General features: G+C 46.3%; 1 protein-coding gene across 1 annotated transcript in view; it reads right to left on the bottom strand.

Annotated features, from left to right (window-relative positions):
* CAPZA2 (capping actin protein of muscle Z-line subunit alpha 2) overlaps positions 1-19,242 on the bottom strand; it is a 45,112-nt gene extending 25,870 nt beyond the window's left edge. Inside the window, exon 1 of the mRNA XM_074942296.1 lies at positions 19,095-19,242. Coding sequence (XP_074798397.1) covers positions 19,095-19,133 — 39 coding nt within the window. The 5' untranslated portion in view covers positions 19,134-19,242. The remainder of the gene's footprint in view (positions 1-19,094) is intronic.
* Between the last annotated feature and the right edge of the window lie 2,067 nt (positions 19,243-21,309).

The following is a 21,309-nucleotide window of genomic DNA, read 5'->3' as shown; positions in this document are numbered from 1 at the left end:
AGCACGCCCGGTGAGGATGCGCACCGCTGACACAAGGAGCAAAGTGTAGACACACACAAGTGATGTAATTACTGTGGTGGCTGTATGCCAACTAAGTTAGGTCAACTTAATTTTGTAATATAGACGACATTAGAAATGCTGTTTTCAGACTTATGTCTTCGCTCCACCCACCAACTGTCCTCTGAAGGCATGCTATTAATCAACCAGAAATGCACTGGCTGAGCCCAAGGCTCTATTTCCTCTTCAACTACTTATACAGAATTTTTTCTTTTTTTATAAGATGAGATGCTCCAAACCACTACTCTTCCTGTTTCTGGCCACACTGGAAACTGACATTGGTTGAAAGGCCAGACCGTCTGCAATTTACATGCCCATATACGGTAGTGAGTAAGTGCAAGCAAAAATGCTATTACCAGCAGCTCTGAGAAAGTCAAACTACAGAACCAAATATAAAATACATTACTCCTGTTAATCAACTAACATTCAGCTACCAACAAAAAAGGCAGCAAAACTTAAAAACAGAACTTGTTTATAGAAAATATAAAAGATTTCAGAAAAAACTATTTGGCTTAAGTCTCTACATGATCTGGTATTCTGACAATGCCTTCCACAAGAGTTACAGATGAAAGAGACAGCAGTACATAAGATGATGCTCTGAAGTTTAAGCCAATATGTTTTGATATAGTCCCATATGTCGTTAACCTCCGACCCTTGTGCCGGGACTCCTTCGTCACTCACATATTTCCAGTTACATTGGGAGCTCTTTGGGGCAGGAAACCATTCTTTCCTCTGCGTGTGCACAACATCCAGCACAGCAGGCTTTGGGCACTACCATAATACAAATCAATAAGCTATATGTTATATATAAAATATAGCTTACATATCCAGCAAGCCTCATTTTCTTCTAAAATGAGAAATAGGTTTGAAGTTTTGTGATTAAAAAGGTTACTCAAGTTTGCTTCACAGAACTATCACGACAGTAGAAAAAAGCTAAACGGCAGTGTTTGTCACAAATGTAAAAATGTTTTGCTATGACTTTTCAGAACCCTGCCTTTAAATGGAATTTTCTTCTAAAGCTGTACTTACTTAAAAGCTGTAGCATTCGGTTTCTAAACAAGCCCAAACTTGGCCAAATGTTGGCAGTGAAATATCCTGAAAGGTCACACTGAATGTTACACAAAAAACAGTTAGGTTTCCACTCTAGAAAGCCAGAGAAGATACCATCAGTAATTGCTGGAAGAGCAATCAATATTTTGTTTCCACTTTTATAGCAACTTTCATTGAACGATTCCAAAGCATTTTACAAAGCTTTAACTTTCAACACCTCTGTAAAGGAGATACAGTATATACTGGCTCAACATCAGGGTCCTTCCTTCCATTTAGCTACATGGGAAGAGCAGGATGGACATGTTTCTTGACTTTAGCAAAGCTTTTGACACGGTCTCCCACAGTATTCTTGTCAGCAAGTTAAGGAAGTATGGGCTAGATGAATGCACTATAAGGTGGGTAGAAAGCTGGCTAGATTGTCAGGCTCAACGGGTAGTGATAAATGGCTCCATGTCTAGTTGGCAGCCGGTGTCAAGTGGAGTGCCCCAGGGGTCGGTCCTGGGGCCGGTTTTGTTCAATATCTTCATAAATGATCTGGAGGATGGTGTGGATTGCACTCTCAGCAAATTTGCAGATGATACTAAACTGGGAGGAGTGGTAGATACGCTGGAGGGGAGGGATAGGATACAGAAGGACCTAGACAAATTGGAGGATTGGGCCAAAAGAAATCTGATGAGGTTCAATAAGGATAAGTGCAGGGTCCTGCACTTAGGATGGAAGAATCCAATGCACCGCTACAGACTAGGGACCGAATGGCTAGGCAGCAGTTCTGCGGAAAAGGACCTAGGGGTGACAGTGGACGAGAAGCTGGATATGAGTCAACAGTGTGCCCTTGTTGCCAAGAAGGCCAATGGCATTTTGGGATGTATAAGTAGGGGCATAGCCAGCAGATCGAGGGATGTGATCGTTCCCCTCTATTCGACACTGGTGAGGCCTCATCTGGAGTACTGTGTCCAGTTTTGGGCCCCACACTACAAGAAGGATGTGGATAAATTGGAGAGAGTCCAGCGAAGGGCAACAAAAATGATTAGGGGTCTAGAGCATATTACTTATGAAGAGAGGCTGAGGGAGCTGGGATTGTTTAGTCTGCAGAAGAGAAGAATGAGGGGGGATTTGATAGCTGCTTTCAACTACCTGAAAGGGGGTTCCAAAGAGGATGGCTCTAGACTGTTCTCAATGGTAGCAGATGACAGAACGAGGAGTAATGGTCTCAAGTTGCAATGGGGGAGGTTTAGATTGGATATTAGGAAAAACTTTTTCTCTAAGAGGGTGGTGAAACACTGGAATGCGTTACCTAGGGAGGTGGTAGAATCTCCTTCCTTAGAGGTTTTTAAGGTCAGGCTTGACAAAGCCCTGGCTGGGATGATTTAACTGGGAATTGCTCCTGCTTCGAGCAGGGGGTTGGACTAGATGACCTTCTGGGGTCCCTTCCAACCCTGATATTCTATGATTCTATGACCCCCTAGTGGGAAGAGGGAGGGCAACCCCCAGTTGAGAACACATAGGTTAAACAGAAGCAGATCATATTCAACAAGGTAATAATGGGATTTTATTTTCCAATAAGAACTAGAGCAGAAGAGTTTGGTTCATAAAGAACATGCCTTTTGCTAAACTGTACATGCTACTTATTGGTAATCCTTCCTCACACAAACCAGAAATCATAGAATATCAGGGATGGAAGGGACCTCAGGAGCTCATCTAGTCCAACCCCTTGCTCAAAGCAGGGCCAATCCCTAACTAAATCATCCCAGAGATGTTTGGTGGAGAATCATACCTGCAATGAAGGCTTCATGTAGAGTTCATATTCGGCCACAGGAGAGAAGCATTTAGAGCAAGCCAGCACTTGTAAAGTATTTGGCAAGAACAGAAGCACACTTAGCATTTTTGCCTCCTTAAGCTTAAACAAGCTATTCAAAGACTCATGTACAAGACTGTCATGTACAATACAGCCACTGTCAAGTATCCATCCATTCACATAAATAGTGAAGAGGCATGCACTGGTAGGTTTATCTTTAATAAAGTTCACAACTGTTACAGCCTCATCAAGTCCCATTGTTATCCTCTTTGCCACCAACGCTTCCCAGTAAACTGAACAATGTGTCCAAATGGCTTAGCTGCAGACTAAGTTCTAGTCATAGGCTACTGTGTTTTCTTGTCATAGCTTGCCATTCGTTAATGCAAATGATCAACACAGCTAAACTAATCCAAACCAAACATTCCCCCCTCATAGCATGCCCCGTTAGTGGGCCCAAAAACCAGGAAGTCATTCATGGATCCTACCCACTCATACCAGAGTAATGCTGTGCAGAAGACATCTGTAGTTTCATCCGGTGTATGAAGAAGAGCACTGGTTCACCTGAACTCTTCTTGAAAGCTGTGCAGAATTAGCTGGCCAGTTTTCGATGGAGAAGGGGATTGTTTTGACTTGACTGGCAGCAGCAGATCCCAATTTAACACTGACATTTGGGGAAAATGCTGATTGCAACCTATTAGGCTGACAGCTTTTGTTATTTGCAGTGATGCACGGAGAGCTTTCGTGTTTACACTACATACAAATAATAAGAGTCTTGATTTTGTAAACTCAAGCTTTTGCTTGAATAATTCAATGGGCTTCATTTATAAGCCCATTGAATTATCGTCATTAGTAGCTCTGCTTCTTCACTTTAACAGCTATAGGCACATGCCAGAATCCTTCACCAACTGCTGCAACAAATCCTTTAAGAGACAGTAACTAAGAAGCATATTGATGTATGTTTTGGGCCAAGCTCGCCAGAGAGGCTACAAGCAATAACTCCACAGAAGGAAGAAAGGCTAAGCAACAGAGTGGTCATGACTGCTATGCTCCCTGGCTCAATGGAACACAGCAGGAGGCATGTACTGTAAGGAAGAAAACTGGAGAGGTCCCAATAGGGCAAAGAGACAAAAACAGCAAAATGCAAATCCTTGGTGGGCGGGGGAGACACCCCCCCTCCACACTGAATTCTGTGGCATACTGGAAAAACTGCCAGATTTTATAGCCAGAGAATAACTGCTCACAAGGCCTCACCTGAGATGAATGGAGCAAGTCACACTTATTGTTTTATGCTGTCTTCACACCTAAAGTATGTCTACACTGGCAGAGTTACCACACCGGCTGTTACAGCACCGCTCAGAGTGCGCTGAAAGGAAACCACTGTTGTGTGTTCATTCACGCTATCAGCTGCCTGAGCAACAGTGTGTTCACACTTGTGGCACTTGCAGTGATATTCGGAGAGGTTCACTCTGAGCAGCTACCCCAGAGAGCATCTCTTCCTCTTCTGCCGCTAAGAGTTATGGGAAGGCAGAGGGGTTTGCAGGGCATCCTGAAGCTTGTCCCAATGCCCCATGATGTATTGCTTCGCATCCCAGCAACCCCTGTGCTTCTGTCCGCATTTGGCGCCATCTTTCAACGGTTTGTGTACTGCGCGATCTGCCTCTTTGGTCTGCAGGAATGGATCCTGCACCATTGACCAATATGCTGCTCGCTCTCACTAAGACATTACGAGTGGCAGTGGAGTTATTCCTTAAACTACAAAGGCAAGAGGAGTTCGACACTGATCTCACCATCTTGTAGTAGCTACAACACGAGATTGCATGGGTCATTCACAGAGGCGCTGACCACAGTGGAACACCGCTTTTGGGATCGGGAAACAAGCACTGAGTGGTGGGATCACATCATCATGCACGTCTGGGATGATGAGCAGTGGCTGCAGAACTTTCGGATGAGGAAAGCCACATTCATGAGACTGTGTCATGAGCTTCCCCCAGCTCAGCAGCGCAAAGGCACAAGAATGACAGCTGCCCTACCGTTGGAGAAGAGAGTGGCAACTGCACTGTGGAAGCTGGCTACTCCAGATTGCTACCGATCGGTCGCTAACCAGTTCGGAGTGGGAAAGTTGACCATTCGACTCGTGTCGATGGAAGTGTGCTAGGCCATTAATCGCATCCTGCTCCGAAAGACCGAGACTGGGCAACATGCATGATTCTGTAGATGGCTTTGCACAAATGGGCTTCCCTAACTGCGGCAGGGCGATAGATGGCATGCATATTCCAATTCTGGCACCAGACCACCTAGCCACTGAGTGCATTCATTGGAAGGGGTATTTCTCAATGGTTCTCCAGGCGCTTGTGGATCACCGTGGGCGTTTCATGGACATTAACTGGTCTGGAAAGGTGCATGACGCACGCAGCTGTCTGGTTCAGGAAGCTGCAAGTAGGGACTTTCTTCCTGGACCAGAAGATCACCGTAAGGGAAGTTGAAATGCCCACTGTGGTCCTGAAAGACCCTGCCTACCCCTTAATGCCGTGGCTTATGAAGCCGTACACAGGGCATCTTGACAGCAGCAAGGAATGGATCCACAACAGGCTGAGCAAGTGCAGAATGACTGCTGAGTGTGCTTTTGGCCGTTTAAAGGCCCGCTGGCGCTGCCTATATGGGAGGCTGGACCTGGCCGATGACAACATTCCTATGCTTATAGCCACTTGTTGTACATTCTATAATATTTGTGAAGGGAAGAGTGAAAGCATCACTCAGGGCTGGACCGCTGAGGCTCAGCGTCTGGATGCTGAATTTGAACAGCCAGAGACCAGGGCTATTACAGGGGCGCAGCACTGGGACATAAGGATCAGGGACGCCTTGAGGCAGCAATTTGAAGCTGAAAGTCACTAATATTTGTTGCTATACTTGGGAGTGCAGTACTTGTAATGCTAGAAGGTGATTGTCATTGGTGTAGACTATGCACTATGAAGGTTTAAGAAAATTGCCTGTTGCTTTGCAGGGCTCTGTTTGCTTTCAATTAATGGACTAAAGATTGCTTTCAAACCAAAACAATTCTTTTATTAAAAAACAAACAACCGGAGGGAAGGACAAACAAAAAACACATCAGCACTGAGGGGAATGGGGGAAGAGAGGGTCCCGGGAAGAGGTGGGGTCCCGGGACGGTTAAAGATTTGTGTATGTCCAGGTATCATATCCAACCTTCTCTTTTGGAGTACAGTGCACAGTGCAGTGGGTAGTGTACTTCAGCAGGGCTAAACTGCAGAGGGATGCGTGTTGAGTGCAGAGGGTACTGGGAGTCTGAAGGACTTGACTGTGATGGGGGAGAAGTGGAATGCAGCGGGTACAGACTGGAGCCAGGAGGTTGATAAGAGTGTGTTGGCAGTGTTGGGGGGGGGGGGATGGGAAAGAGTTTTGCGACAGCGGTTTCAGGGGAGGGCGGGCCTGGAGCCGCTTAGTTTGCAGTGCTAGTAGCACCTGCAGCGTGTCCACTTGGCGCTCCATAACTTTTAAGAGCCGCTCCATTCTGGCACATCGTGTTCGCCTTTCGGTCCCTCTTCTCGCTGTCCTCCCACTCCTTCAATTCTTGTGTTTCGGCCACGGAGTGCATCATGACATCATGCAGAAAATCTGCTTTAGTTGTCCGTGGCCGCTTTCTAATTCTGTGCGGCCATTCAGCTGGTGATAACAGAGGGAGGCTGGGCTCCCACGGTCACATATGTGAAGCCAAAATGCAATGTTTTACAGAAGCAGTATTGTTTGCAACACACAGACCACTGAATCAGTGATTTAAAACACAGCCACTATTCACATACTTATCACTGACTGGCTGACCCCAGGCAAGCACACGAGCCACAAGACCCCCAAAATGGTGAGTAACCGCAGGGGCAGGGGAAATCAGCGTTCCAGGACTGTACTGTACACTGGGCAAGTGGCTCTTGGAGAAAGCCAGCACTGTAGGGGGGTGCTTATAATCATTACTGTCCCCACATTTTCCACAGGCTGTTCATTATGGAAGATGCCTCACTGCTGAGGGTGAGCAGGGAATCAAGGGGGCGGGGGGGGGGGTCTTCTCCAAGACTGTGACTTCTGCCCTAGCCCCTATGGAACTCACCTCTGTGCAGCAATGGTCACCCCTCACCCTCCCCATGACAGCAGAGTGGCACGGGAAAGTTACCCTTAATGGGGCAAGAAACAAAACAGCTCTGCCAAAGAACCTGCGGCAGTGGATTGCCCAGTACCTCCATGACAGCTTCCTGGAGATCTCTAAGGCAGATTCCTGTGAAGTGAGGGAGTCAATCAACACCTTGTTCCGCCGCTCAGACTAGGCACGTGGTGGTAAGCGCATCATACAGACAGAAGCCTACTTTCTGCAACCCTCCTGCCCCCAACAACTCACTTCAGTGATTCCCAGAATCGAAGCCACTTACCAGGGGCCTCCTCTCCTGTTTGCACTTCGCCAAGCTCTGACAGCTGTGACTGGCTAGCCTCCTCCGGGGTATAAAAGAGCTCCTAGCTGCCTGCATCTCTGACCTTCAGGTTGTCCTCTGCCTCTGTGTCCCCCTCCCCTTTCTCATCCATCATTTCCTCCTCCTGGCTCGGTCCACTCTCGACTGGCACACAAGCCACTGAAGTATCCACAGTGGCCTTCGCAGTGGAGGTGGGGTCGCCGCCAAGTAACACGTCCAGCTCTTTGTAGAACTGGCAGCTCATAGGTGCAGCATCGGAGCAGCAGCTAGCCTCCCACGGTTTGTGGTAGGCATTCTGCAGCTCCTTCACTTTAACCCTGCACTGCAGTGTGTCCCAATCATGGCCCCTTTCTGTCATGCATCATGAAATCTGTCCGTAGGTACCATAATTCCTACAGCTAGAGTGCAGCTGGGACTGCACAGCCTCCTCTCCCCAAATGCTGATGAGGTCTAGCAGCTCAACATTGCTCCAAGCAGGGAATCACCTGGGGCAGGCATGGTCACCTGGAAAGATGCTCTGAGACCACTGCACATGTCACTGAGCAAACAGAAAGGGAACTTTAAAAATTCCCAAGGAATTTAAGTGATGGAGCTCACGGTTGGTCACCTGAGGGCAGGGCAGTAGAGTTCAAACTGATGACCAGAGAGGCGAGAACAGGCATTGTGGGACACCTCCCGGAGGCCAATCACGGAGCTGTAATCGACCAGGGTATCTACACTGGCACCGCAGTGCTGTAGCCCTGCTGCAGAAAGCTGTACGCCTCTCGTCGGGGAGGTTTTTTTTTTTTTTTTTTTTTTTTTTTTTAACAGTGCTACAACTGCGCAGTTTCTGCACACTAAGTAGCTTGGCAGTGTGTACACCTTGGGAGTTACAACGCAGAAAGCTGCTTTACTGCACAGAAACTTGCCAGTGTAGACAAGGCCTTAGACATTATGCAACTGTTAACCTTAATGGTATAAATAAAAGTATAATCTCTGCAACCTGAAGAGCTAGGAAAAAAAAAAATCCTTGAAAGAAAGTGTAAGAATTGAAGGAAGAAAAGGTTGTGAAACCTACAGGGTTGAGAACCACTGCTTTAGGTGCTCTGAGCCTTTCCAAACTGCGGTACCCCTTTCAGGAGTCTGATTTGTCTCGCATATCCCCAAGTTACACCTCACTTAAAAACTACTTGCTTACAAAAATCAGACAAAAATTCAAGTGTCACGGCACACTGTTACTGAAAAATTGCTTTCTTTCTCATATTTACCATATAATTATAAAATAAATCTATTGGAATATAAATATTGTACTTACATTTCAGTGTGTACTATCTAGAGCAGTATAAACAAGTAATTGTCCGCATGAAATGTTAGTCTGTAGTGACTTTGTTAGTGCTTTTAATGCAGCCTGTTTTAAAACTAGGCAAATATCTAGATGAGTTGATGTACCATCTAGAAAACCTCTGCGTATCCCCTGTTGAGAACCACAGCTATAAAAGGATAGTGATCTATTCACCCACCAACGAAATACAGCTCTCAATGAACGCTAGTAAAGGTTTAACAGCACATAATAGTACTAGTACTTAACAGGTTTGGACAAAAAGCAAATATAGTATCCAACCAGGAATTTCAGGAGAAATTTAGATAAAAAGAATGCAATCACCAAAGTCATACTGAAGTAACATCTTCTTATGAAAATAACCATAAGCTCTTTCAAGACCACAACTGGTCAAAACCTTAATTTTAAAACTGAAGACTTCAACAGAAGCATCTAGACAGTATAGCAATGAGCACTTTAGCAAAAGCCTATTGAGCTGTTGGTTTAATAATGTCACACTACTTTACATGGAAGAATGCAACCTTAGAATGCTTCCTGAAGCAAAAGGATGGGAGCACTCTAGAGGCAGTATTTTTTAAAACGGACTAAACACAGAGCTTATGGAGAAGCAGTGCGGGACATGTCCCTGCACCCACAAAATTCCACACCAGTAAATTTAGACGTAAGATAAGAAATGCCATTTGAGGCTCCATCTAGCCCAATATCCTGTATCTGACAGTGGCCAGTGCCAGATGCTTCCAGCATTTGGAGGTTTAGGGTCACCCGGAGCAGGGTGTTGCATATCCCTGATTATCTTGGCTACTGACGTGCACTTGAGCTACTGAGGGACTCATGATCAGCTAATAATTTTTTCCTGTAATGCATCCATAATCAGCCCAATGGAAATGAGAAGTAAGGTAAAGAAAGAGGGTTAGATCAGAGACAGATGGCAAGAAGATAGATATAATAGGCAAGGAAAAAGAGTAGGATGACAAAGGTGTCTCACACCAGTGATGGACCATGTAACTAACTAGACCATGTTAAAAAAAACCTGTAGCAAGACAAAATTTATCTTGGTTATTTTGCATAATATTCTGCTACCCCCTAATTATTTTAGCTATTTAAATTTTAACTTCTTCAAGATATGCATCTGTCTAATTCTATGCCCATCATCAATAAAAAGCTATGAAATTAGAACTTTCCTGCCATTATGACCTAGAAAGCAGAATGTGCTGTAGCTATAGTGGTTCAGGAATACTAATCAGAAAAATTGTCAGTAACTAGCTTGAAAGCGACCTAAAAGCCAAGAAAATAGTATACATACAAAATGCAATCACAGAACTATTTATTTCCAGTATTTGCCCATTCATTTATTTTAAGATCCTTAGTCCATTGTGCCCTACATAACTCAAATTTGAAACAATCTGATTTTCCTTTAAAAAGGTTCACTATGAGATCTTCTCTCTCAACATTTATACAAAACATCTCAAACTAAGTGACTGGTAAAATGCCAACCTTTGTTAAAAAGCTTTAATATATTATGAACACCTTTGCTCTCAAATAGGTTACTTAACCCATACATGACTAAACAGTACTAAAGGGTAGTACTGACAGGGGATCACACACAGTTAGGGTGATCTGGCATTCCCCCAGGCACCCTACTCGTAACAGTATAATAGCTTGACGCTCCCTCGTAACACTAGCGCTACTGAAGATACTTCCACGAAGTTAAGATGACTGCAATGGACCACTTGGTTGACACGTGGAAGATTTTCTTCACAACCATGAGGGCTAGAATTTTTAAATGAAAGCTTACACTGTGCAGAAGTTGGTTGCATGCAACTACGTTTCAAGCCCTGACAGTAAGCATGCATCCAGGAGTGGGAGAAATCAGAGCTTGTATCTATGAAGAACATTTTTTTTTTTATTACAGAGTGCAGCTGCAACTCAGAGTGCCATCTTAATCATAAGAACTCCCCCCCCCCCCCCCCACATGGCTTATAAACTCTTTCCCAACCGTGTCAAATTACAAATGGAACATTTTCAAAATACCCCATTTTCAAGAGTTAAAAACAAAAATTGTTTCAGCATCTAAGTTCACTCCCGTACTTATGTTTTTAAAAAGTTTACAATTATTTATGCTTGTATAACCTTGATTCTACATGTTAAGTTAAAATTTGGCACTATACATAGCTCATGGAAAAATGCAAACTTTGCTAAGTTTTGCTGTCTAACTTGACTTCCTCTCCTACTCAGTGTTTATTTGCTAATATTAAAACAACCCAAGATGGTATTTCAAAGTAGATTTATATTCTTTGATGAATTTCAGTTAAAATATGCAGAGTGACTTAGTGAACAGGGCACTGATGTAGAATCAAGGTCTCCTGGCTCTCATTCTGCCTCTGACCTCCACTATTTCCCCTCCCACCTTCTAGGTTTCTTGTCTATTTAAATTATAAGATCTTGGGGCGGGGGGGGGGGTGTGATTGTGGTAGGTCTTTAAAAGCACAGAGACAAATGGACCCCACTGAGGTTTTTATACTGTAATAAACATACTAATCTGTATAAGTTATTAGTCACAAATCAACTTCGAATCACTTGAAAGAATATTAACTGCATGGAAGCTGCAAACTGATTTTTTTTTAAAAAAATCATTCATTGTCTTCTTTCAAGTATGGATGCCACAGTAAGTTTTTGATCTTCAAGCTTTAGAATTTAAACAACAGTTTCTTGAACTGGTCAGAACTCAGACAATTATACCTCTCATAAATAATCAATTGGAAAATATTTTTTTCCAGTTAATCAGATGATACTGGAGCGGTCAGCAACTTTTCAGCCAACCTGTGCAATGCTGGTACTTCTTTCTGCCATTCCCTAATATATGGATGGCAAAAGATCTCTCTTCATCAAGCCTTCAGACATCTTTTCTATAAAGATCTGTAGACTGAACAATCCTCAGGAGTCAAATTTCAACATGCTAAGGTTTTATGCAGCCATAGTGTATAATCTCAATTCTGAAAGTTATGCAATGCTGTCTTCTTGAGTCTGCATACTGCCTGAAATAACTGCTCAGAACTGCCCCATCCATATTAGGGGGTTAACTGAAATCTGCACAATAGTGTTTAAACCAAGTCAATATGTTTATCCCATATTTCTGAACAACCTTCCACACCTTTTCAGGCATCAAAAACAAAATGTCCCATATTCCCTGCCAAAACATCCTGCTTCCACTATCTCCTCCCCCAAATTCTGACACAGTTAGGCATTGCCAATACAAATATCTGTGGCACAGTGAAAATATGCTAATGAGCAACAAACTGAACAAAAAGACAGACTAGATTATTTAATTTTACATCTAATTTATTGGAAACCTCAATTTTTGCTTTATCTGACACTGCCACAAGATTTCCAGAATTTCCACAAAATTCAAGGGTTATGCCGCAGGATTTAGGTTCATCTTGCTTTATAACAAGATATTTAGTAAATTGTATTCGTTAGTTAACTATAAAATTGACAGTGTTACAGCTACCTATAACTATGAACATACAAAATCTGTTTTAATCCTTTAAACCGCAGGTGACACAGCAGCAAAAGAGTTTCATTCTGACTAATATGTTTTTAAAATCCTGTTTAAACAACTCCAGTTCATTCCATTCCTACTTATCTGCTGTCTCCATGTCTCATCCCAAATGACCTGTGCAGAGCATATAAACTTGATAGACTAAGTTTGGAAGACAAGCTGGATAGACCAGATTCAGAGGACACATCTTTCATTAAAGTAGCAAAAATTAAAACTGTCCCCCACTGTAACCGCAGTAGGATGCCTATGACTCAAAAGCCATTTCAGGGGAAAAAAATAGGATTAGGGAAATACCTGAATTTCCCTGTCAGTGCCAGGAGTAAATTTAGTACTTAAAACAGATCCTAACTGCTTGTGCCAAGAGTTATAATCACAACAGGTTATGAAAGTACCCTATATTCCAAGAGATACTTTTAGTCAATGCTAATGTCCTAATTGTGTGCGTCTTATGATCATATACATTTTAAAAGGGATTTTTCTTTCACAAAAATTATGCACTTCTTATAAGAACAGAAATCCTAATTACTCACGTTAAATGAAAGCTTACCTACCGATAACTTCTGCCTGAAGCCAGTATTCCCTCATCAGCAAGTGCAGCCTCTAAGACGTGGCTCTTTCATAAAATGTAGAGTTATTTTCTGAATGTTGTTTTACCACTCCCATATAAGTGTTAAACAGATCAAAAGTATGTGGATTACCTTTCTGAGGGCTGACTTGCAACAGATGCTATCCTTTCCTAATAGGCCTCAGTTAATTTATTTAGAAGCGTGTTCCCCAAATAGACACAGTTAGGAAAAGGTCAAGGTGGGTCATGCATGTCCCAGAGGCAGGTCCCCCCTGGCATGCTTTCACTTTCCCTAGGTAGCAGGCAGAAGTGTACAGAGAAGGATCTGGGCATCAGTTACAGGGCAGAGGAAGCGCCTCCAGGACATGGGCAGGGCAGGGATAGGCTGCTGACTGTCCCCTCACTGGCTCTGGCTGCTTCCATTGCCCTATCCTGCTCTCACTTCCCCTGGGCAGCAGGCAATGGCATGAGGAGCAGGATCTGTGCGGCAGTGGTGCAGAGGAAACCAAAAGTCCTACCTGTCTGCCACCTTCTAGCCCTACACATTGTGCCAGCCACCTAAGGTCTCAATCTGAATTGTTTCAGAGCTTACTGATACTACCTTTTTAGTCATCCTGAAGTGACTACTGGAGAGCAACAAGAGGCATATCCTTTCCTCATGACCTCAGTGTTGCCTTGGCAGCACTTCCAGCCACCACTAGTACATAGAACAAGAAATCAAGCATGAATCTTTCTGAATGGGTACTGTCACTAGACCATCCATAAAATCCAGTATAGAGCCTGGTATTACTCCCTTACTTCTCTGCATGTCTGCCCTCTTTTCCAGGATTATGCCTATACTTCTGCAAACAGCACCTGTCCCACTAGTCCCCCTCTATCAGGAGGATCACCAGTAGCATGACTATTACAAGATCCTAGTCAGTTTCACTCTATTGCATCATAAGGAAAGCAAAACAGAGAAGCTGCACAAGTGTGATTTACTGCTGGGGCAGGGCAAGATTAACATGTTTCTCCTCCCCCTCTCCAGAAGCACTCCTATACTCTAGGAGTAACATTGCAGCCCTATCTTGACAAGAAAAGGGTGTGTATTTTCATGTGTGTTAACTCAAATGATTTATCTTAAATACTATAGAAAGAATCCCACAAGATGCAGGCTAACAAGTCTGAAGCTGGTTAGCTGGCCACATTTTAGCCTAGAAAAAGAAAACTTGTTCTGACATCCATAGTAAGCGCCAATGAGAGGCGAATTTGACTAAACGTGTCCACATCCATTTAGAAAACTTACTCCCAAGTCTTGTCTAGGGATCACAAGTAGTAAAAATTCTACTTGAGTAAATTGCTGGCTTAAAATATGCTCTTTGTTTAATCAGGAAAAAAACATCTGGTATACTTTTGCTGTAAAATATGAATATTTGTCTTCCGCTCAATCTACTCAAAGCATAAAATCATTCAGCAGTCATTTAAATTTAATAATGTAAGAATAATTAGCTTCATGAGGGGCACACACCTTACTGTAAAGGACAGCACAACTCAAATACTTCCATAGAGATTTAATGTAAAGTCATCCAGAATATGTTGGGGACGAGTCAACATAGGAAATCATTTTTTACCAACCTATTAAAATTCTTTGAGGGAGTCAACAAACATGCGGACAAAGGTGATCCAATGGATATAATGTACTTAGATTTTCAGAAAGCCTTTGACAAGGTCCCTCACCAAAGGCTCTTAAGCAAAGTAAGCAGTCATAGGATAAGATGGAAGGTCCTCTCATGGATCAGCATCTGGTTAAAAGATAGGAATCAAAGGGTAGGAATAAATGGTCAGTTTTCATGATGGAGAGAGGTTAATAGCGGTGTCCCCCACAGGTCTGTACTTTGACCAGTACTGTTCAACATATTCATAAATGATCTGGAAAAGGGGTAAACAGTGAGGTGGCAAAATCTGCAGATGATACAAAATTATTTAAGATAGTTAAACCCAAAGCAGACTGCGAAGAGTTACAAAGGGATCTCACAAAATTGGGTGACTGGGCAACAAAATGGCAGATGAAATCAATGTGGATAAATGCAAAGTAATGCACACTGGAAAAGAATCTCATGAATACACACAAAATGATGGGGTCTAAATGAGTTGTTACCACTCAAGAAAGAGATCTTGGAATCATTATGGATAGTTCTCTGAAAACATCCACTCAACATGCAGCAGTCAAAAAAAGCTAATACAATGTTAGGAACCATTAGGAAAGAGATAGCTAACAGGACAGAAAGTATCATAATACCTCTATATAAATCCATGGTATGCCCACATCTTGAATACTGCGTGTAGATCTGGTCACCCCATCTCAAAAAAGATATACTGGAATTGGAAAAGGTACAGAAAAGGGCAACAAAAATGATTAGGGGTATGGAACAGCTTCCGTATGAGGAGAGATTAAAAAGACTGGGACGTTTCAGTTTGGAAAAGAGAAAACTAAGAGGTCTATAAAACCGTAAATAGTGTGAAGAAAGTGAATAAGGAAATGTTATTTAATCCTTCTCATAACGCAAGAACTAGGGTCACCCAATAAATTTAATAGGCAACAGGTTTAAAACAAACAAAATGGAAGTACTCCTTCATACAACACAGACAACCTGCGGAATTCTTTGCCAGGGGAGTTGTGAAGACCAAAACTATAACAGGGTTCAAAAAAGAACTAGATAAGTTCATAGAGGATAAAGCCATCAATGGCTATTAGCCAGGATGGGCAGGGATGCAACACCATGCTCTAAGCATCCCTAGCCAGTTTGCCAGAAGCTGGGATGGGACAGAAGGGGATGGATCACTTGATGACTGCCTCTTCTGTTCATGTCCTCTGAAGCACCTGGCATTGGCCACTGTCAGAAGACAGGATACTGGGCTAGATGGACCCACTATGGCCATTTTTACATTCTTTATAAGGTGTGTAAATAAGTGACACAGTAATAGATGCTCAATAAGTAAAAAAAAAAATAGTGTCATCTGGGAAGCCTAATCTTTCAAAAGAATACTCATGGAAGCTATATGGGTTATAGTGTGTACTAGACACCACTGCTTTGGAAAGGACAAATGCAGGTCAGATAGGATATCTGATTATACCCAAGGAACCTTATCAAACAGTTTGATTTGCCCTAACTGGTGAATGTGCCTCCTTTACACAAACTGAAAACTTTCAAGCATCTCAGCACTTTGTACTCACACCAGCCTACTTTTGTAAACTTGCAATATTACCCTTTTTTTGTATTGTCCAACCAGACAAACTCCAGGGGATGGAACACACACACTCACTGAGGACAATCAGAATTTTGCACAGATGACAGGGTTGAGCTGGGTACCAGGAAGTCACTGCCTCTATGTTCGCAAGAAAAAAAAAGCCACTCATATGTCACTCTTAACAAGAGAGGAGAGACATACAGGAAACAGAGAGCCTCTAAGCTGCCAGTACGTTTCAGGGGGGCACGGAAAGCACTGAAGGTGCACCACTTCTCTTTAAAGACCAGGGGCAAAGCGACTTGAGCCAAGGCTAGGACAAGGAAAAGGGTTAACCCACCTGAAGAAGAGTTAGTGGGAGGCACAGGGCTTCCTCAAGCGCTGAAGCTCTGTCGTCCCAGATGGGCCCTACACCGAGACCCAGTATTACCTTATAGCTAACTCTACGATTTAGTCATGGAAGTCGTTGAAAGTCACGAAATCCGTGACTTCCAGTGACCTCAGAGACTTCAGCCTGCAGCAGCTGGGAGCCACAGGGACAGGGGTTGCCGGCATGGGGAGTGGGGCCCCCCCGAACCACAGGGGAACCCAGTAGCTTCCAGCCACCATCAGGGGTGGGGGGTTGCCACGGCAGGGGCACTGCAGAGCTCCCAGTGCACCCCAGAGCTCCCAGCCGCCACAGGACCCCTGGAACTGCAGGCGGCAGTAGTATCCCAGAGCCCCCAGCTGCTGCAGGCAGCAGGGGCTGCACAGCTCCCAGCCACTGCACAGTCCCGCTGTAGGGATCCACTGATCCCCATTTTGTTACAGATATTTTTAGTAAAAGTGATGGACAGGTCACTGCTTCTGTGAATTTTTTTTTTAATTGCTCATGACATGTCTGACTGTTACTTAAAATATCCGTGACAAAATCTGAGCCTTACTTATAGCAGTGGAGTGCACATGTCATTTATTTCATGAGCCTATAATTTATTACTGAGAAGGAAACAGAGAGTCCAGAATTCATTTGTATACTTTTTGAGGAAAGGGAGAGAAATCAGAATTGCAGGAAAAGACCTCAGAACTTCATTAGATTAGTGGTAGGTGGGAAAAGAGCCTAGACTCCATTAGCTAGAGTGAGAGTCAATTGATTTGAGGGACTGAATTTATTACTGTAACAGAGCAAAGTTATGGCAATGTAGCGACAAGTACTTCTCAGCCAGATAAGTAGATGTTGTTTCCAAGTTTATCCCTAGGTATGCTATGTCAATATAGGGTTGCCAACCCTACAGGAATGCCCTGGAGTCTCCATGAATTACAGATTAATCTTTAATTAGAGATTATGTCATGTGATGAAACCTCCAAGAATACCTCCAACCAAAATTGGCAACCCTTCTACCCAGAGGACGCCAAAGTGTCTTTGTTTAATGTTATTTTTATTTCCCTATGTTTTTTTAAGCAACTTTTCCAGACAAGGTTTGGACCAGAATATCCAACTACAAATGTGTATCTTTTAGCTGCTTTTGACATCACAAACAGGAACAGTACTCAATGAATTAAAAGAATAAACTGCAGCCTTAAAGTCCCCATCCTGAGAAACTATGACTCACCCTATGTTCTGGTGCTAAACTACTATACTTCTCACAACTCATAGTGACTTTTCATTTAGCCACCTGCTTCTGAAATTCAGTCCTAGTAGGCCTCAGATATGAAGGAAGACTCCCACATTACAATTAACATTAAGGCATTTTAAAAGTCTTCCCTTTAATTTCAAGGGAATGTATGACCTCTCTCAATTGCTTAAAATCTCCCACACTTGAGTTGCCTCCACAGCTTCAGCAGCTCTGAAAACTTACATATATTAGAGATGAGTGACAGTTACATAAAGACATGAGAGCTGTACATCACCATCCTCTTGACATCTCCACACCCTACCTCCAAAGCCTCCTTTTCACAGGCAACTGTAATGAGCCTCCCTCCAACAGAGGAAGGACAGATGAAAGGAAGAAGAGCAGCTTTAACACTTGGATTTTACAAGCTGCCCCTTCCCTGAAGCACCATTTTAGGAAGGTTTCAGAGTAACAGCCGTATTAGTCTGTATTCGCAAAAAGAAAAGGAGTACTTGTGGCAGCTTAGAGACTAACCAATTTATTTGAGCATAAGCTTTCATGAGCTGCTGAGCTGTAGCTCACGAAAGCTTATGCTCAAATAAACTGGTTAGTCTCTAAGGTGCCACAAGTACTCCTTTTCATTTTAGGAAGCTATTTTCAAGCCACAGAGACCAACTAAGCAAAGAAAAAAATCAAATAGCCAGGGAAAGATTATAAACAGCTCATTGAGCCACAACCCTGTCTCCTGGGAGGGTATTTAAGCTCTGTCCTTATAATTCATCCCTAAGGGGGGGGATCTGAATTCCCTACCCACTCTCCCCCAGCAATGGGGATAGGCGATACACCCCACCCCCAAAACTCTGCTCCAACCTGCCAGAAGTATCCCTTTATTTGACCCCCGGAAGTGAAGGGAGCCACTAGACACCGCCCAGAAACCAGCCCCATTAGTCTCCCTTCCTACAACGCGGGGTGGGGGGAGACACGGAACTCAGCCCTTACACCCCAGCCTGCGAGGAGTTCTGGAGAGAGGGAGCTCCCACGCAGGCCGCCGGAGTGGGGCGAGGGGAAGGGCCCCTCTCCGAGACCCCGCCACCAGGCTCGCTCTCCCCACGCCCCTGATCAATAGGAAGCCGCCGCCGCAGGGCGAGGATCGGGCGAGCCCCGGAAAGCGGGGGGGGGGGGGGGAAGAAACTGGCAGCGCCTGAGGCCGAGCTCTCTGGGCCAGGCGGGCGGCCTCATCCATCGGACACCGGATCCTGCCCCCCAGCCCGGCGCCTGGGGCCTATTTTCAGCCCTCGGACCGTACAAGGCGCGGCGGGAGAGGCCCTTGGACGGCCCCGGCGCCCTCTGACTGACAGCGCCGGGAAGGGAGGAAGCTAAAAATACAAACGCCGCCACCTGAGGCGGCGAGAGCCCAGCCCGGTCCCGAGCCCCGCCGGGGGCTACCTTGGCCCTGGCGCGCGTTACCTTCTCCTCATCCGAGAGCTGCTCCTCCAGGTTCGCCATCTTCCCGTCTGACCACGAACAGCTCCCTCCGGCAGGAAAGGCGGGGCCCCTCTCGTGTGTGTCCCCGGCGCCCTCCGCGCGCGGCCCCGAGGGGGCGGGGCCACGGCCTGCGGCCAACGGCCGAGGCGCCTGCGCGCATGCGCGGGCAGCAGAGGGCGTCCTGGCGGTGGGAGCCGGAGAAGCCGGGTTGGGTGTCCCCGCCCCGTGTCAGCGCAGCTGCGGCTGTGGCGGGCTGTGTTCTCCCCTCTGGCGATAGCCGCGCGTGTGGCGCGTAATGGTTGTGCGTCTCGTGCGGGGGCCTTACAGAGCGGTATGGCCTGTCAGTACATAGGGGGGGCGGGCCCTTCCGCACGAGCCCTCTGGGGCAGGTGTCACATACCGCTGCCTCCAGGAAACATCGGTGGGCAGGCGGGACCGCTGCGCTCCCCCCTCGGCTCCCTGGTCTGTGAGCGGGATAAGGGTGATCACTGCGTCCGGCTTCAGGCACAGAGCACCCCGCACCCTGACCGCCATACATAAGCATGGCCACACTGGGTCCGACCTACGGTCCGTCTAGCGCAGGGGTGGCCAACCTGAGCCTGAGAAGGAGCAAGAATTTACCAATGTGCATTGCCAAAGAGCCAGGGGTGAGCTGGAGCCCGTTCGCTAGAACCGGCTGTTAAATTTAGAAGCCCTTTTAGAAGCGGTTGTTCCATGAGGGACAACCGGTTATAACAGGGCTTCTAAATTTAAGCGGCCAAAAGTGGCGCCTTAAGCGCCGACTCCATGGGTGCTCCAGCCCTAGAGCACCCAAGGGGAAAATTTGGTGGGTGCAGAGCACCCACCGGCAGCTCCCTACCCCACCCCTGGCCCCAGCTCACTTCTGCTCCGCCTCGTCCCCTGAACGCGCTGCCCCGCTCTGCTTCTCCGCCCCCCCCCCGGCTTTGTGCGAATCAGCTGTTCCGCGCGGGAAGCTGGGGCAGGCTGAGAAGCAAGCTGCGGCTTCCCACTCAGGCCCAGGGAGGCGGAGGTGAGCTGGGGCAGGGGTGTGAGGAGGGCCGCCTGCGCTGCAGCAGGTAACCGGGGGGGGGGGGCGTGCAGGGGAACCGCTCCCCACCCCAGCTCACCTCCACCACCCTCGGCCTGAGCAGGAAGCCGCCTCCTGCTTCTCAGACCTCCCAGGCTTCCTGCCAAAGACCTGATTCGGGGGAGGGGGCGGAGAAGCGGGGCGGTGCGTTCAGGGGAGGAGGCGGAGGTGAGGTGAGCTGGGGCTTGGAGCTGCTGGTGGGTGCTCTGCACCCACCAAATTTTCCCCATGGGTGCTCCAGCCCCGGAGCACCCAGGGAGTCAGCGCCTAAGGCGCCACATTTTATGTGATCAGTGGGGGAGTGGCCGCTCCCCCGCAGCTATGCTCCCCCGCCCCTAGGAGCCAGAGGGACCTGCCGGATGCTTCCTGGAGCTGCCCCAGGTAAGCACCTCCGGGACTCCCCACCTCACCCTCCGACAGGTGCCTCTGGCTCTTAGGGGTAAGAAACTGGCACCCACTACCGTGGCCCACGAGACCCTCCTGCCTGGTTCTGGGGGCAGTCAGAGGACAGGGGAGGAGCGTGAATGGGGCAGGGGTTGTGGGGGGGGGGTCAAGGAACGTGGGGGGTTGCATGGGGCAGGAGTCCTGGGGGGCGGGGGTGGGCAACGACCCCCTCGTGGGGTGAGGAGGGAACCCGTTGTTAAGATTTTGGCAGCTCATCACTGCAAAGAGCCACAGTAATACATCAGCAGCTCCCTCCCCCCATCAGCTTCCCCCCTCCCCCTCCCTCCCCGCACCTCCCGATCAGCTGTTTCATGGCATGCAGGCGGCCATGGGGGGCAAGAGCGAGGGCATGGTAGGGTCAGAGAGGGGGCAAGAAGGGGTGGAGTGGGGGCAGGGCCTGTGGCAGAGCCAGGGGTTGATAAGTTAGCACCCCATGGCGCATTGGAAAGTTGGCACCTGTAGCTCCAACCCCAGAGTTGGTGCCTATACAAGGAGCTGCATGTTAACTTCTGAAGAGCCTGATGTGGCTCCGGAGCACAGGTTGGCCACCCCGGTCTAGCCAATATCCCATCTTCCTCCAGCAGCTGCCAGATGCTTTAGAGGGAATGAAAAGAACAGGGCATTTAGCAAATGATCCATCCCCCAGTGTCCAGCCCCAGTATCTGG

This window comes from Natator depressus, chromosome 1 (assembly GCF_965152275.1).
Source record: "Natator depressus isolate rNatDep1 chromosome 1, rNatDep2.hap1, whole genome shotgun sequence".
Lineage (NCBI taxonomy): Eukaryota > Metazoa > Chordata > Testudines > Cheloniidae > Natator > Natator depressus.
Note: the sequence above shows the minus strand (reverse complement) of the source record. Positions and strands in the feature narration are given on the sequence as shown.